The 25,354-nt window shown below is 37.6% G+C and overlaps 1 protein-coding gene across 1 annotated transcript in view; it reads right to left on the reverse strand.

Annotated features, from left to right (window-relative positions):
* SLC16A10 (solute carrier family 16 member 10) overlaps window positions 1-25,354 on the reverse strand; it is a 73,710-nt gene that overhangs the window by 4,925 nt on the left and 43,431 nt on the right. Inside the window, exons 2-5 of the mRNA XM_040058607.2 lie at window positions 21,486-21,630; window positions 18,001-18,439; window positions 2,717-2,860; window positions 554-782 (exon numbers count right to left, since the gene is read on the reverse strand). Of these exons, the coding sequence (XP_039914541.1) occupies window positions 554-782; window positions 2,717-2,860; window positions 18,001-18,439; window positions 21,486-21,630 (957 nt within the window). The remainder of the gene's footprint in view (window positions 1-553; window positions 783-2,716; window positions 2,861-18,000; window positions 18,440-21,485; window positions 21,631-25,354) is intronic.

Below are 25,354 nucleotides of genomic sequence, written 5' to 3' on the forward strand. Positions count from 1 at the left end.
ACTGAAAATCATCAGTGGAGAGGAATACAGCTTTGGCTATTTCTACCTCCCAAGAATTTCAAGTTTTCATCTTCAAAACCCATACTTCATCAGTTTCCCACCAAAGGACGAATAAAGCCAGCATTCCTACTTATGAAAAGCAATTGAAGTGACTGGAGCCTTTATCCTCACAATGGTTTTAATGTGAGCAAATTTTGGAATCCTGTTAATATTCAGATTTTAGTTTGGAGGCCCTCTGTAACACAAGTGACCAACAGGCTGTCACTTGTACAAAAAGGAAAATGTCAGGTCCTAAATCCAACTGGACACCTATCTATCTCTCCTTCTTTTGAGGAATGCTTCACATCTGCATAACAATGAAAAAGATTGAGCAAACTTTGAAGAGTGCAATAAACTAATAACCCACGAGCAGCAGGTAATTTTCCTGTACCTTTTCAGGCACACACAGAGAAAACTTCCAAACGGCAAACGTGATGAAACGATGGGAAGCCCGGCCAAAAAGTCATGCAAACATAAAACCACATTTACAGCTACAAACCCTGCCTACACTCACCTGCAATGGGTGGACCGACTGTCATAGGCACTGACATGAGTCCAAGCAGAAATCCGATGGCCTGGGACACGTCCTGAGCCCCGACGAGCTCGAAGGCAATTGGAGCCATAATGCAAATGAAGCACCCATCAAACAGCCCCATGAAGAGACAGACAGCAACGAGAGCTCCAAAGACATTGCACAGTGGAATCATCATAGACATCAGCCCAATAAAAAAGAATGAGGCCACCTAAATATGGGCAAGGAAAAAAATATAAAAATGCATTGCATCACATTTGCAAATCATATGGGACTAGATGAACCTCCTTGCATTTGCAGTGAATTAGATTCCCTGCCTGTATTTACTTTAAAATAATTAGTCTCCATGGATCACCACCGTCAGAAGTTACAGACGAAGATAAAACAAATATATCACTCATGACAGTCAAAGAAATTCCACGATCCATTTCACAGGCTTTGGAAATGTAATTGTAATCCACCATCCTACATGGATTGTGTAAGGTCATTTCTCATGCACTAATATTTTTTTGAGAAAGGTTACCCTGGTTTTTCTGAGTTTTTTAAAGCCTTTTGAATTGTCATAAAAATGGAGTCAGATCTTTTTTAGTTACTGTACAATATTAAAAGCAGTTCTACCTTTTTCCCACAGATGTAACAAACAAATCCTTTGTTTTTCATTCTCTGTCCTTTGTTTGCATATTTCTAACCTAAAAACAATTGTAACTGATGGCTGGTCTGGCCAGTTAGCTTGAGAGGTGAAAACTCTAAAAGCCAATCTTCTGCTAGACCCACAAATGTATAAAAAGTAAGAAATAAAACAAAGAGGCTCTCTCTCCACTGTCTCAGCTTTGAGCTAGATCAGAGAAGGACCTCTGCCCTGCAAAAATCTCTTGTCTGCGTGTGACTGCTTTGTGTGTCTCAGTGACAGAGAAATAAGTCACAGAAATATTAAAAGTTTAAGGTATCTGGAATACTGTAATTAAACTCCTCACTGTTGTAAGTAAAAATACCAGTATTATGAGTGGTCATTTCAGGGTGCCTATATTCAACAGAAGTGAAAACATTAATTTTTTCCATTAAAAAAAGTATCCTGATGTACTGGTGTAGTCATGCATACTTACAAAGATTTTCTAGTATAATCTTAGATTATTTGTTTTAGATTAAAGGAGTAAAAATGTCTTTCAGCAAAATGAAGCAGAATTAAAAAGAAAATAAAAGCAGTAACAGTTTTGCCTGTGCACCATTCATATGTAAGCACTGGAAACCAATGCTCCACCTAACCGCAATAAAACATCAAAGAATCGAAATTTATCCATGACAACAAATACTCCGGCAGAATTCTTTCCTAAGACTTTTTCATTTCCACAAAGCAGTGCAGAAAATCCCCGCTAGATGCCTCCCTTGCTTTTCATTTTAAGAGACCAAATGAGAACGCCTCGTGGTTGCCAGTATGAAAGTGAACTAAAGTTTTCCAAAATCCCACACTAACACTGCTAGAGTCTCAAAAAAAATTTATATATATATAAATATATATATATATTTATATATATATATTTATATATATTTATATTTATAGTTTATAAGCATGGAAGGAAAGAAAAGTATATCCTCCTTCATCTCCAAGCTTCAGCATTTCTGGAAGCCAGGACTCTTCCTACAAAATCTCCTCAACTTATCACATCTCGTATTGCCATGGCCATATATCCCTGTGTACTATGCACAGAACGTATTTGACACCAAATTAGTGCCTGTCAGAGATCAAAAGATCCAAAATTCTTACTAGAGAAACAGGGCTTAATTTTGTCCCCTCTCTGGGGAAAACCATTATGAAATCATAATCTGGGATAAAACAGAGAAAGCAGAATCTAGAGAATCCCCAAAGGTTCTCATTCACATGCTAATGAACTGTAATTTCTTTCATTCCCTGCTGAAAAGAGCCAGCAGAAAATAGACATTTTCTTAGTACTAAAAACAAAAATCAGAGATTCATAAGCTTTGCACCAAGGGCTCCTAGTATCAAAACCCAAAACAGATTTTCCTAGAATTCTGAAACTTCTCAAATTTGAATCTCCAATCAGCTAATTCTGCTTACTTATTAATAGTACCCAAACCCAAAACCTTCAGAATCCACAGTTCAGAGGGAATCTAGAAACAAAGACATACCTGTAAATAGATTTTTTTTGCACCAGGAATATAATCTGCAACTCTGCCAAAGACCAATCTTCCAACGCCTGAAGTAATGCCCAGACACAGCAGAAGCACTTCTTCTGGCACGCTGTCACCAAATCTGTCTTTTACATGATTCATCTGTTTAAAAAAGAGAAAATAAAATTGTTTTAGAATTAAAAAATAGACCTTGGAAAATTTGAGTCGAATAGACACAATCTGTTAATCTCAGACTTACAAACTCGGCTGCAAACAGTCATCTGACTTACTCTGCTTTTACAATTTTGTAAAATGCAGTATTTAGTGCGACACAATAAAAACAATCTGAAACGTGTTGTTGCTTTATCCACAATGAATGAACTTAATTCAGGAAAACAAGAAGACTCTGCCTAATAATTAAAAAAAATAATTAAATAAAAATAATAAAAAAAAAACTTGGAAGCCTTCTCTCCAACCACTTTAAGTTTACTAGTGATAGATTCAAAGTAACACAGAAGCCACACAGGCTACACCAAGCTTGCAACACAGCTCGGGGCAGGAGCAAGAAGCAGAGAGCTGGAGACCAGACAGCGCAAGCAGAAGCCCTCCAGAATGTCTCATGCCAACATCCATGATGTCCAGGGCCAAGGAGGACGAGGGGCAGAAGCCAAACACAACAGAGAGCACTCCCACGAGAGGGTGCAGCTACAGCAGCAATGAACAGGGCACACTGGAGGAATGATTTACCAGCCACTTCAGCCTGAGGACCTAAAGCAACTGATCCATGGTTCTGACAGCAGAGCATCCACCACAACAGGATGAACTACCAATGTCAGTAATTCCAACTTCTCAAGTCATGGTAAATATATATATATATATATATATATACACACACACACACACACACACACACATTATATATATACACATATGTATATATCACCAGACTGGCTTGATGGATTTGGAATTTTTTATATTCTCTCTCCTTCCATGGTGGTTTTTTGAATGTGGTTTCTGCTGTGCATTTTGGTTTGTATTTTTTAAATCATCCCCAAAGACCAAAAAATTGCCCACAAGAGATTTTTTTGCGCTATTGCTTTTTGGAACGTGCTTGGCAATACCAAATATGCCAAAGTGGGCACTAGAAGGTGTAGAATTATTTGCACACTCCTGCAAACTCTGTGTTCATAAGTAGTTCTGGACAAGGAAAGGAAGACAAGTGAAAACAAGTAAAAGTTCAGAGATGTGAAAGAGCAAGCAAAAGAAACTGATTTTAAGTAAAGATGTAGTAAGAACATTTGAGGGACAAGGTAACCACAGGCTGATATCACTTCAAACCAGAGAACCCTTGATTTCCTAGCAATAAAATGAAAAAAGTTCCATTTTAGTAAATACTTCTAGAGTAAAATAGTCTTAATTCTTTCCCAGCCAAGATGTTACTATGCAAGCAGAGCCCTTTTTTCCATAAGAATATAGGACTTACTGAGTAAGAGCCATTTTCTTAAGTATAAAACCCTGTTGGGGTATTTTACATGTCACAGAAAGCCTATTAAATCTAATATTAATTTGTCCAAAATAACTGATTTTGTTAAACAAAACAAAACAAACAAACAAACAAAAAAACCACACAAAGGGGGCTTATTCCAGTTTTAAAGGAAAACTTTTAACTTGAAGACAGGTGCTTTCTCTGGTTTTTTTTCCTTTGCTTTATAAGACATTTTTGGGAACAGAATCTGATGCAATTTTTCATCTGAAATGACATTTAAACATAAAAGATAAGCTGTTCTACTTATTCCCTTTCTGCCAAAAGTGAGAAAAGGAAAAGCTGACGGTTTTCCCACCCCTACCTTTATGTGCCTGTCAACACCTGCTGGCCCAGCTGGCGAGAGAAGCCAAGGTGTTCTTTGCAATTTTTGTCACCTGTTCCACTTCCAGGTTTCTGCAGCCTCCAGGTTGTTTAATTAGCAGGCCTGATCCATCCACTCCCTGGAGGCTTTTCAAGAGGCAAGATAAGGCTCTGTATCTAGATAACTATTAACCCTGCACTTGCAACTGAGTAACCGGATTTCTCAAAGCAGCACAAGGGGGTGAAATGCTGCCACTCTGATCAAGGAGGGAAAATGCAGATTCAATTAACTCCTTAAGCAAGAAAATAACCACTACTCATCCCAAATTTAAAATATCTAAATTAGTTGTTTGTTTGCTTCCACCACTCTTAAGCAGACCATAACCTTAAAGAAAGCTTCCAACTAGATATAGGGAGAATTTTTTTTCCTCAGGAAGGCAGTGGCATAGGCTGTCCAGAGAGCTTGTTCAGTCTCCTTCCTTGGAGGTTTTTCAGGACCAAGTGCACAAAGCCCTGAGCAACCTGGCCTGATCTCTCAGAGCTGATGTTCAGATCCTAAACAGCATATTCCATCTTCAGTGATACAGCCACTAATTAAGCTGTAAACAGCAGCTGTATGCTGCATAAACTGTCTGAAAATGCAGTGGTTCAGGACCAGTTTGGTACTGTAAATGTAACTCTAGGTTAAATATATTAATGGAGTAGCTCAAGCAAGGCTCAGATTTCCACAGTTTTTTAGCTGTTAGAACTACTCAAAAATCCTACAATGAGCAATTGCTTGTGAACACTGTCAGGCATAAATGCTCTCCTCAGGGCAGAATTATACAGAATTATATGACTCTTCAGGCACTGCCTACAGCAGCCAGATGGGACCTCACCACAAAAAAGGCCAAAGCATTTCCACGTGTGTTGTGCCTGCTCTCAGTAATGTAGCTGCCTCTTCACTCAGGGCTGTGTGCATGCTGAATTGCAGGTCTGATTTTTCCAAATGTAGAAAACACCTGGTTAGTCAGGCAAAATTACAGTCCAGGGTAGCACAGCTTCTTCATTATTTAAAAAATACAATTTATCCTTGTACAATCCAGTTTTCCAAATAAAGATATATAGACAGTGGAGACCAGAACTGAATGGATCCTTGGCATCAGCGTTCTCCTTTATACCTGTGCTCTCTGCTGTCGGGGTGACACACACAGATCCTGTCCAAATTCTCACTGCTGTTAGAATGAGACAAGAAGAAATACCAGCCACTTGGTAGTGGCTGGAATGCTTTCTGATATACACTTTTGGTTGACCTCTCCCCAGCCAGCCATGACCCAGGTTTCGCTGAGACCTTCCCTTTGCTGCACGCACATTTCAGCTACATTCACACCGTGAATCAAAGATATCAATCTGAGCAAAGCTGTAGCTCCTTTTTTTTTCCAAACACAAAGAACCTGGAAGAAGTGGTTATCAACTAGTAAGAAGTAATTCTGTCAAGCACTTTCTTCCCAGGTATACTCCATTTTGAGGATTCCCAATCAAGTAAAGTTTTAGCAGGCTAAATGCAATAGTCTCTCTGACCAAAAGAGATGGCCAACAGCAACATATAACCTGGGAAACCCTGAGCACATTAAAACCACCATTTCCTTCAATTACTGATGCAAGTCCTGCTCTCTGACACTTTCACTGAAAACAAGCATAAGAATAAAAGAAAATGCTGAGAGAGTAATGCTGGTACCATTCACATACTAGAAATATTATGAACTGCTCCAAATTAAGTTTTCTGAAAGAGCTGAGGGGGTGTGGGAGCCTAGAAGATAAGGGGGTTTGTGTGCACGTCTCGAACACTGATAGCCAGATAGCTGTGGAGCCAAGCAAGGCTTGTTGGCAATAACAAGCTGTGAAAAGGAACAGCGTGTGTGGCTGGAGAAGAGGGCCATACAAAGGTAGGGCAGCACGTTTCCAGGACCAATGTCCTTGTTCTGGCTGCTGGAGATAAGCGTAACAGAACAGCGCAAGCACGGGAATGAGGTCGAGAAGCCAGTATATGGATTGTGGGGTGGAATCAGGAGCAAAGAGCCTGGAAACCCCCAGCCCGTTTCCAGGAAGGTCTACAAGAACAGGCTGTGCACAACTTTCGCTTTCTATGCAATTTATCTCCAGGCCAGAGAGAAGTAGCCCCACCAAGTCCAGGTGGCAGCCTGGCCATCCCATCAGCTGGATCAACGCTGTAGCCAGGACTGGTGGTCTCTTTCTTTGCACTGAACTGTCCTGGACGACTGCAAGCTTCAGAAAGTGCTAAAAAGGAGAGCATAAAGTAACTCTGGAGAAGTCACTGTTTATCCTCCAACGTATGGCTCACCACAAAAATGGGGGGTAAGGAGGATGAGAAACAGAAAAAGAAACTTGGTTGCCAGCAAGCTTTATCATACTGGGCACCAGGAAGATCATTTAAGGCAAATGTATTTCCAGACCAGACTCCACCAGAGAAACTTTTATTGGTGAGCAAAAAAACAGCAAAATGAGCCAGCAACTCCTACATTTCTAGAGAAAAGGTGATCTTCATGTTAAGAGGCAGAAATGACATTACTAATACCTAAGCTGGACAAATTTTTAAGGGTGTGCCAATATCCTGAGATAATTTTCTATGAAATATTACTATAGTGGCCTTCACATGACAAATATGCATATACACATCTTCAAATAATTCCTGCTTACACACTTGCCCCAACAGTGGCAATGCCTCTTTTTATCTTTTGTCAATTTAAACTCTGCAAAGAACAAGGGAAAGTTAAATAAACAAGGTGATTCGCTACATGCCAACGAGGATTTTTTTCTCTTATTCCACTGAGTAAAGCAGATTAAACAGAAAAATTCACACATCATGAAAATTCAGAACAAGCATAATCTGAATTTCTTAAGTAAAACTGAACACAACAGTTAACAGGTTAACTGTTAAACTTATTTAACATAAAAACCCTAAGCATTAAAAATTGAGAAAACATTCAAGGCTGAAAATTACCCAGTTAAAATAATTTTGATGTGGGTTTTTTGTGGTTTTGGTTTTGTTGGGTTTTTTGTTTGGTTGGTTTTTTCCAAAAAATAGCTAGTCCCAAAGCCATATGCCAATAATAATGATAAATTTTTAAAATCTCAGAGCTGTTAGTGTTACCCTAAAGAACATGTGAAGGAAACCAGTGGCTTGGTGTGCCTTGGGCAGCAGCAGCAAGACAAATAAGGCACACAAGCATCTTTTGAAGCTCACACTGAGCACAAGGATGCAGAATAAAGTCAGTGTTTGGTACATAAGGGATGAGTGTTAAACTGTTGGATAAAACTTACCCTTTTAAAACATTTTTTAAAAATTATTTCTATTTGTGACTACAATCCATATTTTACAGTCTCAGTTCTGTTTCTTTTGGCCTAAAGCAGTGTTTCCAGGGCCTGCTTTACTCTCAAATCTCAATTATGTCCAAAATCAGCTAATATCATAACATCCTAGAGAGTTACAGGTCAATCGTATTAATTGGAATTTCCAAAATAACAGCAGAACTATTTTTAAACATCTAAGAGGTACCATCACAAACTAAGGACCAGTACAGATTTGTGGGGGAAAAAGGTAAACAAACAACTTTAATTTCTCCAAGTTCTCTCTATTACATGGTACGTAGCAAGCCTTGCATACAGAGGGAAGGGCAGATGTAACAAATCTTGATTTTGGCCAGCATTTAGGAATTCTCTCAAACATAATTCTTATGAGCCGGTTTAGCATAAATGTCTAATACAAGAATAATAAAAATACATCAATTCAGGATGTGACATGACCTTTACATACTGCTCAGTAACAGGAAGGCCTCAGCTGGTGTTTTTATGCCCTGTTTTGTTCATTACTCATTATTACATGGACCACGTGTACAGAATCCAAAAGAAAGAGCTCACAACAAACAAATTTGATAAGCATGACTTATGAATAAAGATTTTTTAAAATAATTATTTCAAAAGGTCCTACGCCGAAGTAAGTTGGTACTCAGAAAAACCCAAGTAAACCAGATAAAGTATCAAGTCTTATTTTCTATGATTCCCAAAGTGATTTGTTTGATGACTTAGAGAAGTCTCAGATACCTACTTAGTCTTACAACTTAAAACCCCTTAATTTAGGTCTAGCTTGGTAAAACTCTGCTGCACATTTGAAACCTATGACTGAAGGAAGCAATTTTTGAACATCACCACTTATTTTCACTGGTAAAAATTTAACACTTTTCAAATCCTTGTGGCATTTACTAATGTAATATTATGTTATCAGTTTACAAGTTACTTAATTAAAACCAAGCACATTCGGTGATATGCTATGATTAAGAAATTATGGAATATCAAAGCCATGGATTAAGACATCCTGTACAAATACTGTGCAATACTACTGTTGTGTCCTAGGAGAGGCTGATGTCCTTGCTCAACAACAGCATCTGTGCTTCTTGTATCACATCTCTCAAAACTAGACTCCTTAAAGCATAGGACCAAGGCAAATAAAATCTAAACAAGTTCTCAAACCTCAATTCAACCCCCACAGAATTCCCAGGGCATCCATAGCATTTCAGTATTAGAGATCTACCCAAGGACATGGTAATAATCCCCCCAGCTTTCACAAACCTGGGTGAAGCCCCTGACTCATTCCACTGGGAACAGAAGAAAGCTCTCAATTGTCTCAGCTCTTCAAGGACAGTCCTAAATACACTGCCAAGTATCTACCAGATCAGGGCCTTGAGAAATTGAATCAAGTAGTCAAATTTTCATCTAAATCCTAAGGAAAAGATGACAATGATAATCTCTCCTCCTTATACAGAGGAGTCCTTACTCAAGATACATACATTTATGTTCCCTTTTTTTTCCTTGCCTGGAACAATCCAAAACAACTTCTCCCTTTTCTAGGAAATATTCCGCTCAGTAGTAATGAAAAATTTAATTTGATCATCAGAAAAGAACCTGAAATATAGGTCAGAGCTGGACAATTACTACAATCAAATAGAAAGAGCTGGGTTCTGAGATCTCCTCCACAGAAGGTTCAAAACACATGATGGGACATTCACAAATCTGAACAGGACTTAAAAAGCAAAGAGGTTTTCCATACAGCTCTTCCTAGAGCAGGAACTGTACACAAGAGGTGTATATGTGTATATGAGTGAAGGAATTTGGCAATGAGTGTTTGTTACTTTGTATGAGGACAGCAGGGCAGAAGCAGCTGTGATCTCAGGCTTTTGAGCACGTGAAGAGTTTGAAGAGTTCAGTTCAACTCAAGATGTTTCAAGCATCCAAAGACAGGATTTTGAGTTTACCATTAAAATAGCATTGAACAAACAAACAAAGGGTAACACACTTTGCAATTTACTCTGAGTTTGAACTATACACTCCATCAGCTATCAGAATAGTTCGTACTATGCCGGAGTATATGAGGTTATATGCTGTTAGAGGCACATACAAAGGAAATCACAATGAAACTCAGACCTTTCAACCTGCCAGTATTGCACAGACCTGAGGAAGACTGCTCTGCTCTTACCCTTCAGGGTCACCACATATTTTGTTCCTGAGTATACCTACCTAATTTCTTTTTTAAAATTTTCGTTTACTTTTTCTTCTAGAAAAAAAATCAGAAAACCTTTGTTTTATTCTTTTTTGTTTCTGTTCTTTCTGTATCTATATTATTTATTTGTCTTCAGTACTTATTTGAAAAACATACCTAAAATATGCTTTCAATAGTAATTACAAGTGTAAAGTAGGAAATAATTTATTTCTCCTCCCACCACCACCCCCAATATCCAAAGTGGATGATCTAACCAAGAATAAATACTTCCAGGTCAACTTTAGGGAATACTGGAAAAGAAATGGGTGCACAGGATAATGAGAGAAAAGGGAAAATAGAAGTGGGATAAAGGGGGAAAATTTCACTAACCTGGGCAGTCAAACTGCAGCAGATGTTGAGATCTGAAGGGAGATAAATGCAAAGATTAGAAAAGCAAGTAAAGCATGGGGAGCCGCTGAAGATTTCGGGTCTCAGAGATATCTGCTTAATAATTACATCAGAACTTTACAACACCAGTGTCTTGTTAGTCTTCCATTGGAGAAAGAAGTACGATAGATTAAGGGGATGAGAAAGTAATAGTGCTAAAACTGACAGCTATACCTATTTTGAGCTTTTTTAGAATAACTACAGTATAGAGAAATCTCTTTGACACACAGTTACGGTTAGTACTGGACACAATTTAAAAGATACTTTCCTACCCTTACAAGACTAACAGCAGATTCTGGGAAACGAAAGATGCAGTAGACTTCAGACAAATGACTGATGTAGGAGATCTGAAGAAATGAAGAGGTTTTTTGAACAGCAGCTCATAAAAGCAAGTGAATGGAGTGATGGAAGCTGTTTTTTTCCACTTTGAATAAAAAAATATCCAGACACACCCATTGGACACTCAGCACTATTTTACACAACATTCCCATAGTAGCAAATTTATGATGTAATACAGGCGGTTCACAAAAGAGACAGCACTTACCTTGCAAGAACTGATGCGTTATTGCCTTACAAGATGTGTTACGTGTATGTGCTTTACTGTGGATATGCAGACTTTGTATGTTAGGGTTTAGAGATTTTTGGTTACTTGAGTCCTTAGAGTATGCATCGGGCCCCTCACCATGCTCTGCCCTTAGACACAGAGGAAAATGTTTATCTCTATTTGTCTCCACTGTGGAATCCAGGGGCATAACAATTAAAGGGAGGAGAGAGGTGTAGCATTAGGACTTTACACCCAGTGCAAAACCTGAACACTCCACATATTGCAAGGTAAATCCTTTCTACTACGGCTCCTTGGGCAAGTCTCCCACTGCAGAGAACAGAGTCATTACCACTGTCTGTGGACAAGTACAGAAGCTAAAACACTCATTTCTCAAATGAGGAGATGCAATTTAGAGATGTCACATCTAACAACATTTAAGGAACACAACATCAGTGTGTCCTCCCCTCAGGGGAGGCTTGAAGAGTTACAGAAATATTTTTAAGAAATGTTATGGATGATGATTATGGTCTTGTTGGGCAGAACATCAAACACTGTAGTGAGATTAATCCTGACTATCATAGTTTATCCCAATATGGCAGCTCAGATCTGCCTGAAGACTCTTAGGAGGTTTCTATGCCCCTTTTATATTTTTCCAGTATAATTCTTCCTAATGACCCAAAGCTTTTGCTTGGGGAGGGTGCAGTTTACAGGTGGAAAATGTCAACTTTTCTTAATAGGCAGAATAAATAGAATATTTGTCCTGCATAAGTTTCAGAAGCTTCCGGAGTACACAGAAGTAAATACAGCTTTCAAATTACATAGCAAGAATTTCTACAAGTTCCTATGAAAGCTGTAACTACAGAAGATCTCACAAGAACTTGGCTCTTCATTTTTCCAAGCTGATTGCACAAGACAACAGTTTTTATTGGCACATATTTTAGGGGACAAAGGTTCAAACACACTGAATTTGCACAGCAGAATCTGATCTCTTATTAACAAAAACAAGGCACATAATGGATAGAGAGTGAGAAATGGGCAGAGACAAGCCAAAATAGGTGGCTCATAAAGAACAGAGCTGAAGTCCAAGTTATCCTCAAGGCTCAATTTAAAAAGATACTCCAAGGTGATAAAACAGTAGTAGAACCGTCAAATCACACAAAAAAGGACACAGAACTTACACTACAAATCAGAAGGCAGGGGGAGGAATCAAATCTGGCAAAAAGAGCCTGCATCAGCTCTAATCCATAGCAGCAAGTCCTCCTGTTAATTATGATGTTTCCAAAGTGAAAAGGACTACTTTTCTTATCTAAAGGGCAGGAACAAAACTGATGTTCCGGCAAAAGATAGAAAGCATAGACCAGCAGACAGCACTATCTTTTTGTCCAAGGACAGGCTATGTGGGCATAGCACTAGACTCAGCAACTTCAAAGTGACAAACACAAGATTTGGAGACAGACACAGCCACCCAGAGGCCAGACTAATATTTATCCAAGTTGTCTGATTTTGTGATGCAGCCAAGAAAATGAGTTTGTTTATATGCATGAAAAAGTTCTTTTGACTAACATGTACTCTTACAGCAACTCTGACCAGCTTCATGACTCCCCCATGAATAAAATTACTTGGAAGCATCTCTACTTTTCATTCTGAGAAGCATTTTCTTTCCCAAGAATCTTAGAGCAGAGTTCCAAGGTGATGCTTTGTTTCCCAGTAGAAGTATCTAAGAGTTGTTGGTTTTTTTTTCCCTAAGCATTAGTTCTGCAATCTCACTGTTCTCTGGAGGTCTAGATGAGCCTATTCCTGGCACATGCAGATTTCAGAGAAGCAATGAGGCATTGAATCTTCAGCATCTATCTACGGGAGGACATTAAGCCCAGTACTTCTTTGCTTATCAAAACAGATTCTCCTAAGAAACTTCTGGAAAAAAATGGTCAAACACAAACCATTTTTTCATCTTTTAAACATGAAGCAAACAGACAGAACACCTACACTCCACATAGCTACTGCTACCCAAAAATCCCTACATATGCAAATATGTACCCATTGTGGAATATGAGCATGGATAAGCTTCAAAAGGAAAAACCAGATTTGCACAGCAAATTAAGAAATAGGCTGCAAAGCAAGGTGAGAAATACTGAAATATTTTTCCTGAGCTACTCTGAAGTCTTAAGAGGACAGTCAGTGTCACGGTAAACTTCACACTACATATCAATTAATGGGTAGCCCTGTATACAAGCCTGTTGCCATATTTAAACCATAAAATTAATTTTCAAATATATCTAGTCATTCTTTAGGAGTATTTTCTTCATAACAAATACTTAAACTTAGAAAGGTAAACTTTATCAAGACATTTTTATTGCATTATCTACCATCCAGCTGCTTTTTTTAAAAGCAGGGCACATAAATCTGTGCACTTATTTTTTTCAACTACTGGGTCATTGAATTCAAGTTTTTCATCCTGCAAGGTGTCAAATACTATAAATAAGGCAGGACCTATCATTAGGCAAGAGGCATTTAATAAAAGTAACTGCTAAATCAAACCATACTTGTAAATACCTCAAGACAAATTACTACAGGACTGAAACGCTGCACTGAAAGTATTAAGATATTATCAGTCCTAGCAGTATTCCTCATAGTGGCCAAATATTGCTACATCAAAATAACACAATACTGGGCCCCTTTCTGTAACTGTGTCATAATTAATACTTTCCTAAATTCATACTGAAACCTGCTATGGTAACAACTTTAGTCACTGCTTAGAGAAGACCAGGCAGTGACAATATCCATTTTAAGCAGTATTTCTTTTCACCCTGCTAAATAAAGCACAAGAAACAACCACATCTTGTATGCTACTGAGCATGTGCCCTTGTATCAAATTTTAACAGAACTGACCTAACAAGCTCCTAAGAATTAAAGATGCATGATCCTGATCAAGTAAATGTTTTCTTAAGGGTAGGAGAACAACAGTAAGCTCTTAACATCAGACTGAAAAACAGAAGTTCTCTATTTATTGTCAAAACGAGCACAGGATAAGTGGCACAGAGCGTAGGTATACTTTCTTTCAAATATACTTCATTTCCTTGTGAGGTAGTCCTTACTAAAAGCACTTGGAAAGAGCATTTTTCCACTGATTCTACAAATTGCTGTTATAAAATTACAATTTAAACAAAAATAGACTAAGCAAGTATTTTACTTGTCTGTCTACCTGTTTTAGTGAGGCACCAAAAAAAAAAAACACCCCAAAAAACCCAAAACAAACAAACAAACAAAAAAAAAAACCCACCTCAATCATTAGTTTGTACTGGTTTTAACATTGAGAGGAATAGCAAGAATTTGATTTAGTTATCTTATGACTTATCAGCTTGTTCCTTCAACAGTCTCAATGTTGAAAGTATATAATAAATTCAAGTCAAAACTTATTTATAGTCTTTATCTCAACCCAATTCCCAGGTTACACGTAATGGAACACTATTCATGGAATTTGACACCAATTAAATTGGGATAAGAAAAGCTCTCCCTTTTGGTTCTTCCCTGCAAGAGCCAAAAGGAATCTGATGCCTGATAGCTGCCACTCAGGATTCACGTCAAGGGGCTGGCAAGAGTTACCAGGTCCTCTCTAGCATGCCATATAATCAATTTGTTAGTGCATTTAATTTTAATTAGAGCCTACTTAATGAGCAAGTGGTTTCTTTGGTTTTAGCAGATTTACCCCACATAGTAAATACGGTGCAGAGACTTAAATTGAAAGACTTGGCTAATTCTGATATTTCAATGCCCAAAAAAGATTTTACTACTTCTTTTACTACAGGGGTCCCAGCACGTATTCTCCTTTCCAACTGGCTTCAGAAAATGCAAGAGGCACGAACAGAGACCAGGGATGGCACAGAAGCACACAGAGCCCCTGGCTGGGACCTCAGGAGCTCCTGAGCAGTGCCAAGCTGGCAGAGAGTGACTCCAGACAGTGACTCCAGCGCACGCAGCCACCACGGCTGAGCAGCGACACACAAGGACCCTGACCTGCAGCGTCAGTGCCACCTGTGCCTCATCACATGGTCAAAAGCAGCCATTCTGGCAGAAGCTGTCTGTCCAGGTGGGAAAAATGGGGCTTGGTGAGTACAGGTACCACGTCAGAGGGCATGACATTCACTATATAAGTATTTTTTTTTCTTAGGGCACTTGTAACCTGCATCTGTCAGCCATCCCTAACACAGGGGAAAAAACCAAGAATTTTAACATATCCATAGCTATCACTTGTCTAGGGATCATATCCCTTTTAGTAATCCCTATAATATTACTATAGTTTTAAAAATACAATAAACAATGAAGCAATTGTAACTTTCCTTTTCAAAAGCTGAGGAAAGTAGTCTCTGGTTTGGTAGCTGTACCAGTGAAAAACCTTATTTTTTCTTATAACCTTAGACTTCTTTGTAAGTACATACTTCCACGTACTTCTGGAAAAACACAAAGTGTGGCTTTTTTATCAAATGCAGACAAAACTAAGATAAAAAACATCCAGAGCTGTCTACTTGAGATGAAGTATCTGTGTTGAAGGGCACAATCCATGCTGTACCTTCATAAACATTGATTTATTCACGTTCTCAAATTCAGATCTACAGGAACTTTAAGTAAAATTGATTATTTAGATACAAGTAAATTAAAATGAAAACTTCTGGTTTTGAGGGAAATGTTTTGACAAGAACTATTTGGTCTAAGTTTTACCAAGAGCTGAATCTTCCCCTCTCAAAGGGGGGCATACAAAGCATGTGTCTGTCTACTATTGAAGATTTTATGTTATAAACACTTAAGCATCTCTGAAACTCTGAGCAAAACGAGAATCTTCATATAATTGCGAGGTAATCTTAAAAATATTAGAATCTAACAGTACACTGGAATGAGTTGTATAGTGTTATGAAACACTGTACTAGGAACAGCCTCAATCAAATTGTTTTCCAATGCTAGAGATTTATTACATAGGCAGAATTTGCACCAATCTGATGGGGGAAAGCACTCCACAGCAGTGAGAGCACCCTATAAAAGAAAAATTATATTATTATACTATTATATAATACAGTGTAGTATAATATAAGAAGCTTTGTTCTCTACAAGCCAACTAGCTGCTTTAGTCTGATTTATAAACAGGAAGCAGTAATAAAAGCATCTTAAAAAAAAAAAAATCACAAGCTTTTTGTTCAATAAATATATTTTAGAAGTTCTTTGTTCCTGCTTATATAGCCTTATTCTTCAGTTCTCTGCAAGGGTTAAGAACCATTTATGACCTATCCAATAGCTTACTCTAGAACACTTGACTCCTACTCCTCTGAAGCTGGTTTTATTCTAGAGCCTCTCTACAAAGGTTATGGGGAAATAGCAAAAGATGTCATCTGGACTGTACAGTCCTTTGAAATAGGACTATACTAATTTGAAGTGTTATACAATAAGATTTACATGATTAAAAACTAAGTTACAAGAACTAACCATTAATAAAACTCAGTTTACAGCTGCTCAAAAATACACTATCCCCCACCATAAGGTAATTTTAAAAAAAAATATCTGCTGCAGAGTCAGTAATCTAACCAATTACCAGAAAGCAGTGACAACCACTTGTTATATTGCATAAAAAAATGCTTTCAAGGCATTGGAGATTTTTTGACAGAAGATATTATCATTAATCTCAGTGTTCTATCACGGGTGAATAATGAGTATTAAAATGACCCTTCTGTTTTCATACAGAGTTCTACTAGCCTATGCTCTATCAAATACTCTTAATATGAGGATATGCAGTGGTCTCAAAGCAGCTTCTCATCAGAGATTGAGGGCGTTTTCCCCCACCTTTCCCTTTTAAGCCTTTTCATTTACACCACTTCAGTTTAGAGAGCACCATCCGCAAGCTGTCCAAGAGTAATTCATCATTTAAGCAGAGCAATGTGTGTCAGCCAGCCTGGCACAAACACGTGCATCTCCCAGCTGCACCTGAATTTCTGAGGAGTATAGTATGAAAAAAAACAAAAAACAAAACAAAACAAAACAAAACAAAAAAAAAAAAAAAAAAAAAAAAAAAAAAAAAAAAAAAAAAAAAACCAAAACCACCACAACCTGCTAGGGAAACATCTTTAGTACATGTAGAGGAAATAGCTAAATGACATCTTCCCCACCACCAGAAGCCAAAGCTCTGTCATCTGCTGTAGACAGCAGTGAAACACAGCTCACCTGGCAGCTGGGAGGGACAGGAGAAGAGGAGCAGTTATACTATGCTATATTAATAAACTACAGGATTTTTCCAGGATTTTTTTTGCTTGCTTTTTTTTTTTGTACTACTACATTTGTGTTTTCCTTTTTTTAATATTCTTAGTAAAGAACTGTTACTCTATTTCCCACATCTTTGCCTGAAAGCCCCTAACTGCAAAATTATAATAATTTAGAGGGAAGAGGGTTTACATTCTCCATTCCAAGGGAGGCTCTAACTTCCCTTGGCAGACAACTGTCTTTCAAAACCAAGACACACTTCCTCTAAAACACACAAGTGTCATTGGCAACATATGCAGCTGAGAACCAAAATAAAGATTCAAAATAAAGATTCAAAATAAAGATTCAAAATAAAGATTCAAAATAAAGATTCAAAATAAAGATTCAAAATAAAGATTTCAATTCTCTTTAAAATAGTATGGAGTATTTTTCATATCTTTCTTCTCATGGTTAAAGTATTTTAAACCTTGCGTTGAGAACAAAGAACAAAGATTTTAATTGGCTTAACTAATACTTCTGATTAAAGCATTCTTTTAACAAGACACCATCCAAATCAATTTTGTGTTTCTCCCCAGCAAAATTGCAGTTTAAATCTGGCTTCCTATCATCAATTGCTTTCTAAATCTAACGGAGAGGAAGGCAAGTGTGTATAGCTTCAAACACATCACACAGAGGAAGAAATGTGCACTTACCAAGTGAACATAAGGCACAAAGTATCCAAAAAGTGCAGTTGGGATCCCAAAAGCCCAGATTCGGTAACTGAGAACTTTGAAAACGGAGAAATTGCAAATTTTTTTCGCGGGAGGTAATTTGAATTTTCCCTTCTTTCCTCCCTCCTTGTCTTTGGTGTTGGGAACAAGAGGTTTGTACGTAAATCCAGCCAGGAACAGAACAAACATAAGGATGCAGAGGACCCTCAAGGTGTTGTACAGGTCGACAGAGTCGATCAGGACCCTCAGGAGGAAGGGCAGCGACACCGTGAACAAGCTGCTGCCTGCGGTGACGATGCCGTTCACGAGTCCGAGGCGCTTCTTGAAGTAGTGCCCGAGGATGACCAGGGACGGCTGGTAGGCAAAGGAGCAGCCACAGGCAAACAGGATCCCGTAGGTGAAATACAGAGGTTCAATGGTGCTGCACCAAGAGAAAAGAGCAGATCGTTTTGTAAGGCAGCGGATGCTCGTTCACAATCAATCAACATAACTCGCTACTGTAAATAGGAGTTTGTACGTGCTTCTAGTTGAATGGCACTGCATCAGCTTAATTCAGCAACTATTCTATCTATCTATCTCCTTCCACTGAAAGATTTCATAGAATTCACTTGAACAGGTTAAAAAAGCAAAATTGCATTCAATTATAATGACATCAGATGGCGTGGCTAAAAAAAGTTTTAAAAATCATTGTCAGGGCAAATTAGTCAAATGAAAGTTCAACCATTGCTGGGGTTTGGGATTTTTTTCCTGAAGGAAATTGTACTGTTTTGATTTACACGTTTCTTCACTGTGCTAGCAGTTCAAATGTAACGCTGAGCTCTCCTCGTGAACCCAGAAAAATCAAGTAAAGAATTTGTTATGAAAATAAAATAACAAACGTGGCAAACATCATTAATACTGAAAAGTAAAATATTTAAATACTGACAAAATTTTGTAATGTAATATATTAATAAACGATAAACTCTTAGGGTTTTATTTAGACAAATATTCTCCTTTTGAATAAATACTTTCAATTCTGTGTTTTGATACATATATTGAATGTTAAAAAATAATTTTAAAATATTGTTAATAAGGAATGAAACATTTCATCTCATAGAAAGTTGGATCTTCATCACAAAGTTGACCATTATTACCATTTACTCTGCAAGTGAAATAAAGAAGAGACATTGTAATTGTTGACAAACGTGACATCAATAAGAAGTACTTGTGTTAAAAATGTTTAATGTATGAAGTAACAGCATCAGTATAATTAATTAAATTAGTGCTGTAGTATTAGTTAGTGAAATAAAACATTTACATGGAGGCAGGGTGCAAGAAATCTTTATATGAGTTCTCTGAGGTGGCACGTGAGAGTTTATATAGTTTTTTTAATGCTGTGTTTACAATGAACCCTCACCTCTTGTTTTATCAGTTAACACCTGCTTTTAAAGCACTTTCAGAAAACAGTTTCCTCTTTTAAACTTTTTTTTAAAGAGCATGAATGCTTTATGTAGTATATTATCACAGGATGCAATCTACCTTCTGTAGGTTGCATCCTGTACCCTCTTTACAAAAATAGATTCCATGAGCTTCCTATGCAGTTGAAGATCTTCTTAGAAAATAGTATTTGACTGACAAAGGTCTGACTCCAGGAACTGGTTTTGTGTATTGTAGTGAAAAATACTTATTTGTGCAACATAATATTGTCACTTACTAAATTAAATTATCAGTTTCTGAAACTGATGATACACAACATAAGCCAGCAAAAACAACATAAGGGGGAAAGACTTATTACTTTTATGTTACAAAATGAGAGGAGCAACATCATACAGTGAAGACAATGAACTTTCGCTTCCGTATATAAATTCACTCAAAGAGTCTGCAGCACAATATGCATATTAAAATATTGTCCTTCATTATAAACACTTACATCTCAACTTCCTAAGACATAAAATTTATATTAAGAAATCAGTGCAATGTAAAAGCAGTAGATCATAGTAACTTTTGTCTGCTTTTCTTCTAGAACACTGACTTCTGCATCTGAACTATACTCCTTTAATCAACTGATAACATCACAGGCATAAATCATTTTAGTGTGAGCAACATAATGAAACACCAAGTATGTACATTGGCCTGGCATGTACTCTTACAAGAATTCACCTCTCAAAGCGCTCTTCAAAGTTTAGTTAAACTGAAATATTCTTAAAGCCTTTACAAAACGACTTGCTCTTGGCATGTCTCTCCTGTGCCCTTGTTCTGCTGGGTATCAAACATAAGAATGATCTTTATCTAATGACAAGAGTGGTTCAGTATTCATCACTCAGCCTACTACTAGGAAGCAAGGAGGAAGAAAGACTTTTCCAAGACACAGCTTTTAGCTTTTACCTCCCATTTAGTAAGAAGCTTCCTAAAACATATCAAGAAATGGGGGGGGGGGGGGGGGGGGGGGGGGGTGGGGGGTGTTGGTTGGTTGGTTGGTTGTTTAACAAAATGAGTTAAGCCAAATATTTGCACCAGGATTAACCATTCAGATCACGGCAGCTCACACCAGATACAAGCACAGGAAAGACATTTTCATAAGTTTTTTTCCTACATAAATACCACTGCACCCAAGTGGAAAGATTTTCTGAGTGCAGCTTGATTGTTCCTATACTTACTCTGTTAAGGGTGAGGGGGGAAAAAAGTAGTCTGAGAGCTGAAGGTAACTGGATTATTTTCCTGCTACTTTTTACACCCTACCTTCACTATCCAATTTCTGATGATGACTAAACTAAGTAAATTTCCTGTTTCCTCATGCTCTACAGGGTACATCCAACAAATCAGTCACTCTTGAATTTCTTAAGATTTACTCTGCAAAAGTTACATTCAAATGAAAAAATTAAAAGAAACATAAATTAATTGCAAACTAGAAGGAAACAAGCAAACAAACAAACCAAAACAAAACAAATAAGCCTTAAGTATAGTCTATATACCAAGGTTTTCTCTAGCTCTCTGGTAATTAGACCAGTAAGAACAGAAGAAAACATCTATTTTCACTAGAATTTTAACAGCTTCCTGGAAGACCTACTGTGTTTTTATCACCATTAAAACTGTTTCAAAAGAAAGTTAAGGGGACAGGGCAGGAAGGGAAGACAACAATGTTTATGTACCTGTTAAAACACAATATACATGTAACAAACATTTAAGTTTATCCTGGACAATGCTGCTGATCTTCTAGCACTAGTCTTGCTGTTGATATATTTACACATAGTGGTTCCTGTTAAATAGAAACTCTTGTTTTTTATTTAAAAACATTATATTTTTAAAAATACTTTTTAAGTTGAAAGTTCACAAGTCATAACTTTAAAGACAAACCCAAACACAAATAAAACAAATTTTCTACAGGTAATATAAAGTAGCACTCTTTACCCCTTCTGTTGATTAGATCAACATTACAACACTAAAAAATTGATAAAATACTTTGAAAGTTATGAATTTAAGTTTTTTACCTTACAAAAGAACTCGAAAGGAGTCCAACAAGCCCTACTGCAGCTCCAACAACAGCTACTTTTCGACAGCCAAACAGGTCTGTGAATATGCTGACTATTGGAGAACAGAAGAAGACCATCCCCATAGAAAGAGAGCTCACCCATGCTGCAAAAGAGAAAAGAAAAGAAAAAAAAAAAAAAAAAAAAAAAAAGACAATATTTTAGAAGACCGAGTGATTTCAGCTTTCACTTAATACTTGTTTTCACCTAGGATTTTATGTTGGTGAACTAAAGTTGGGTAGCAATTGGGTAACTACTTTAAAAACATTTAATTACATCTTAAAATGTATTTACTTAACATGGTAAAAAAAGCCTAGCAAGCTACATAATCAACTAATTTAGATTTTATCAGCTCAAAGAATGCAATTAACTTTTTTGTAGCTATTACTTCTACTTTTTTTTTTTTTTTAATAAACTCACAGACATTTCTCTAGTAACTAACCTAATATTCAAACTGAGGCCTAGGTCATTAAATATACCCTTGAATATCCATATCCATTCTGACATCAGTTAGTTCATTTTACTTGACTTCATGCTAGACCTTAATGACTTTAAACAGGTTCATTTGTTGAAAAAAAATTAATAATTTTTTAACTTCCTAACTAAATGTCGATCATACTGAACATCAGCAATGAATAATCAACAATAGACTTTTATACCATAATATATACATTAGCAATGTGATTTTACTTTATACTAAACAAACTTGAGTTAATAAAACTACTTCCACATATAATGGGAAAATTTCACTGCTTTTGATACTGGTCCAGCTTTACAAACATTGTGAAAACTGTACTTGGTTTATTAGATCATTGAGATTCAATTCAGGCGAGTCCACTATAGTTTCAGCCACAAGTCATTTTTTTTTAAGCACAGCTAAAAGTTACAACTAATATGTTTGAGATATATATAATAACACATATATTGGAAATGTCCCTGCCTTTATGGGGATTAAAAAAATGGCCTAAACAGGGAGTGGGAAAAGCTGCTAATTCAAAATTAATTGGAAAAGATATTTTAGCTTCATTTCAAATCGTACAGAAGACGGGACAACTCTTTCAACCTGAAAGAGTTTTAAATTTATATAACTGGAATTTTGTACAGAATAGCTTTTCTAAAGACATAGCTAGATAAACAGTTGTGATTCAGTGATGAAGGCAAATAAAATTATCTGGAAAAGTGTGTAACCACAAGACTAAACAAAGTATATCTGCAAGTAGATCTACTGCTACCGAGACTTAGGAGATGTATTGCTGAAGTGCCAATGAGCCCCACACATTGACTAAGACCTCATTGTGCAAGGCACTAAAGACAGAAAAAGAAACCAACAAGCAAAAACTTGTTTCCTCCAAGAGTTTACAATGTAAGTGAAAGGCAAGGGAATAGATGGCTGGAGAAAACCAGAAATGAGTACAAGAAACGAAACCTTTATTTTAGGGCAAACAATGCTCTCAACAAACCATGGCCTAACTGTCCGGGGAAGGGAGGGAGGGAGGGAGGTGTGTTACTGGGATTTTTTTGACCATGTGATAAAATGAGTTATGAGAGATAAAAGAGGTAAGACACAATGTGCCGAGGGAGGTACTTTTATGGCCGTTTCCTGTGTAGAGCTACCCCACATACGATAGCCCTGCCAGCCTTGCATCCCTGCAGCAAAAACTCAGGCTGGCTATGAAGGGACAGCACAAGAGACCGGGAAGAGCAAAGACCCTGTGACAGTGCCTGAACAGCCAAGACCAGGTTTCTGAAAGGTCTAGTCTTTCCCTGCAGCTGAGGAGTGCTCAAGAGCACCTTGGGTGTGGCAGGACAGAACTCCTCTGAGACCTGTCCCCTATCACAGCCCAGACGGCTGCTGATGGAACAAGATGTTATATAAACCACAGCTTTCCAGCAAGAGTCTGAGGGAGGAGATGCTCTCCTACAGCCTGGAGTCCAGCCAGTTACAAAGCTTCTAAGAAGTCCAGTTTCCACAAGACTCCTCATCCTTTTACTTATCGTTCCCAGAGTGAGCCTGCAGTTCTACTGTCTCCAAAGGAAACTGCAAACACCAGGGGACAGAACGTCCATTTTGGCCTGTCACCCTCCCAAATAAATGGTGGCTACACCACCATGTAGAGTCCTCAGCACCTCTGAGTGATTTGTGGAGCAGCACGAAGAATCAGAGGCTCCCTCCTTCAAGGCCAAGAGGCAGCTAAGTCTTGAGAAGCAGCCATCACAAGTGTCACGTGGTACAAAAGTACCAAGGGATGGCTGAAATTCCTGTCACCCTTCCTGCCCAGGTACAAAAGGATATCAAGGCAATAGGCAAGAGACAAGCCCACCAGGGATGACCGGTTTTGAGAATCGCATCTCACATGGACCCTATTCATGGAGAAAAAGTAGGTCAAGAAAGTGGGCATCTGAAACTGAGATTACTTGGCTTTCATTAAGTAACAGATGAAATTACTTCAGAGCTACAGGCTATGATTTTATTACCATTCTCCTTAGTGAAGCCAAGATTTACAGTGTTCTTTAATGGTCTATACAGCCAATAAAATAATTGGAATATAAAAGGCTAAAGTGAAGACATTCAGCTCAAATTAAACTAACATCATGTGGATTTTGTCTCTTTGTGCTTCCAGGAACTCATGAAAAAAACTGTCTTTTTAATCAGTTGATACTCTTTTCTTATTACAATAATAACAGAGCAGAGACTAAAAGAGGTTTCCACTGGTTTTCAACACAGGGCAGTTAAGATCAATGATGATGCCTTATCGGAAGCATTTCAGAATGGAGTGGCCACGTGGGAGCAAGCCCCACTGCAGGAGTGGGAGCCCATGCTGTACCACTTATCCACCTAATGAAAACAGAAGCCCTTTAAATTACTGCTTCAGGTTAGTAAGTTGCTCTCGTTAGCCTACAAAAATGTAATTTAGAGACATGGTTGGCATGTCAAGTATGAACAGCTTTATTATTTATTGAAAATGTTGGAATGCTATATTTAAGATTTTAGTATATAGTAATACATATGAGTCAAGATGGAAGTTTTTCGGGTGTTGTCTTTGTCCTTCTTTGCCTTCTTCCTTCTTCTTCATGGGTTTAGGTGGTTTTCTGTAATTGGGTGAAAAAGGTCCACATTGCAGGCCTTGGATGGTCATTATTAGATCAAAAGTACAAATAATATAGGTGTCATCTCGTTATTGGGGGATTATCACTTAAATAACCTTAAAAAGAATTAGAAGTGCTCCATTTAACCTCGTTTCCCTAGACTGCTAGTTAAGGTCATGGCTCGTGAGCCTGTAAATACTGTAAATTGGTAAGATACAATAAACAACCAAGTCCAAACTCAAGCTTGGCGTTTCCCATGTATTATTCATCCTGACCTTGGCAGAGAAGAACAGAAGCCAAAACCCTTGCAGAAAAGAATATTCTTGAAGTTAAACTTTACATGTATGCATAGATCGAGAAAATGTACTGCCTTCTTCCTTTGTGAAGAAACCTAGCACCAAAAATAAGGATAAACAGAACAGTACATGAGTAAATCTTTAGATGAGCTAAGGCAAATAATTCTTGCTGGGATCTTCATATTATGAAGAAATTTGTGGCCTTAAAATATAACCAATAGATCCAAGTAATTGTCAGTCTCACTTCATTTGAGTAAGTTTTCAAGCACCCTTATGCTTTTTCATGCAGCATGAAAAATGTACATCGAATTGTCTTGCACATTTTTTCAAACAGATATTACAACTGTCCTAAGTAATATGAAAAGGTACAAATGCAGCTTGCCAGAATACTGAGAGCTCTCTAAAGCAGTTATTATATATTAATTAAAGTATTTCACCTCCAGGCTA

Source organism: Hirundo rustica, chromosome 3 (assembly GCF_015227805.2).
Source record: "Hirundo rustica isolate bHirRus1 chromosome 3, bHirRus1.pri.v3, whole genome shotgun sequence".
NCBI lineage: Eukaryota > Metazoa > Chordata > Aves > Passeriformes > Hirundinidae > Hirundo > Hirundo rustica.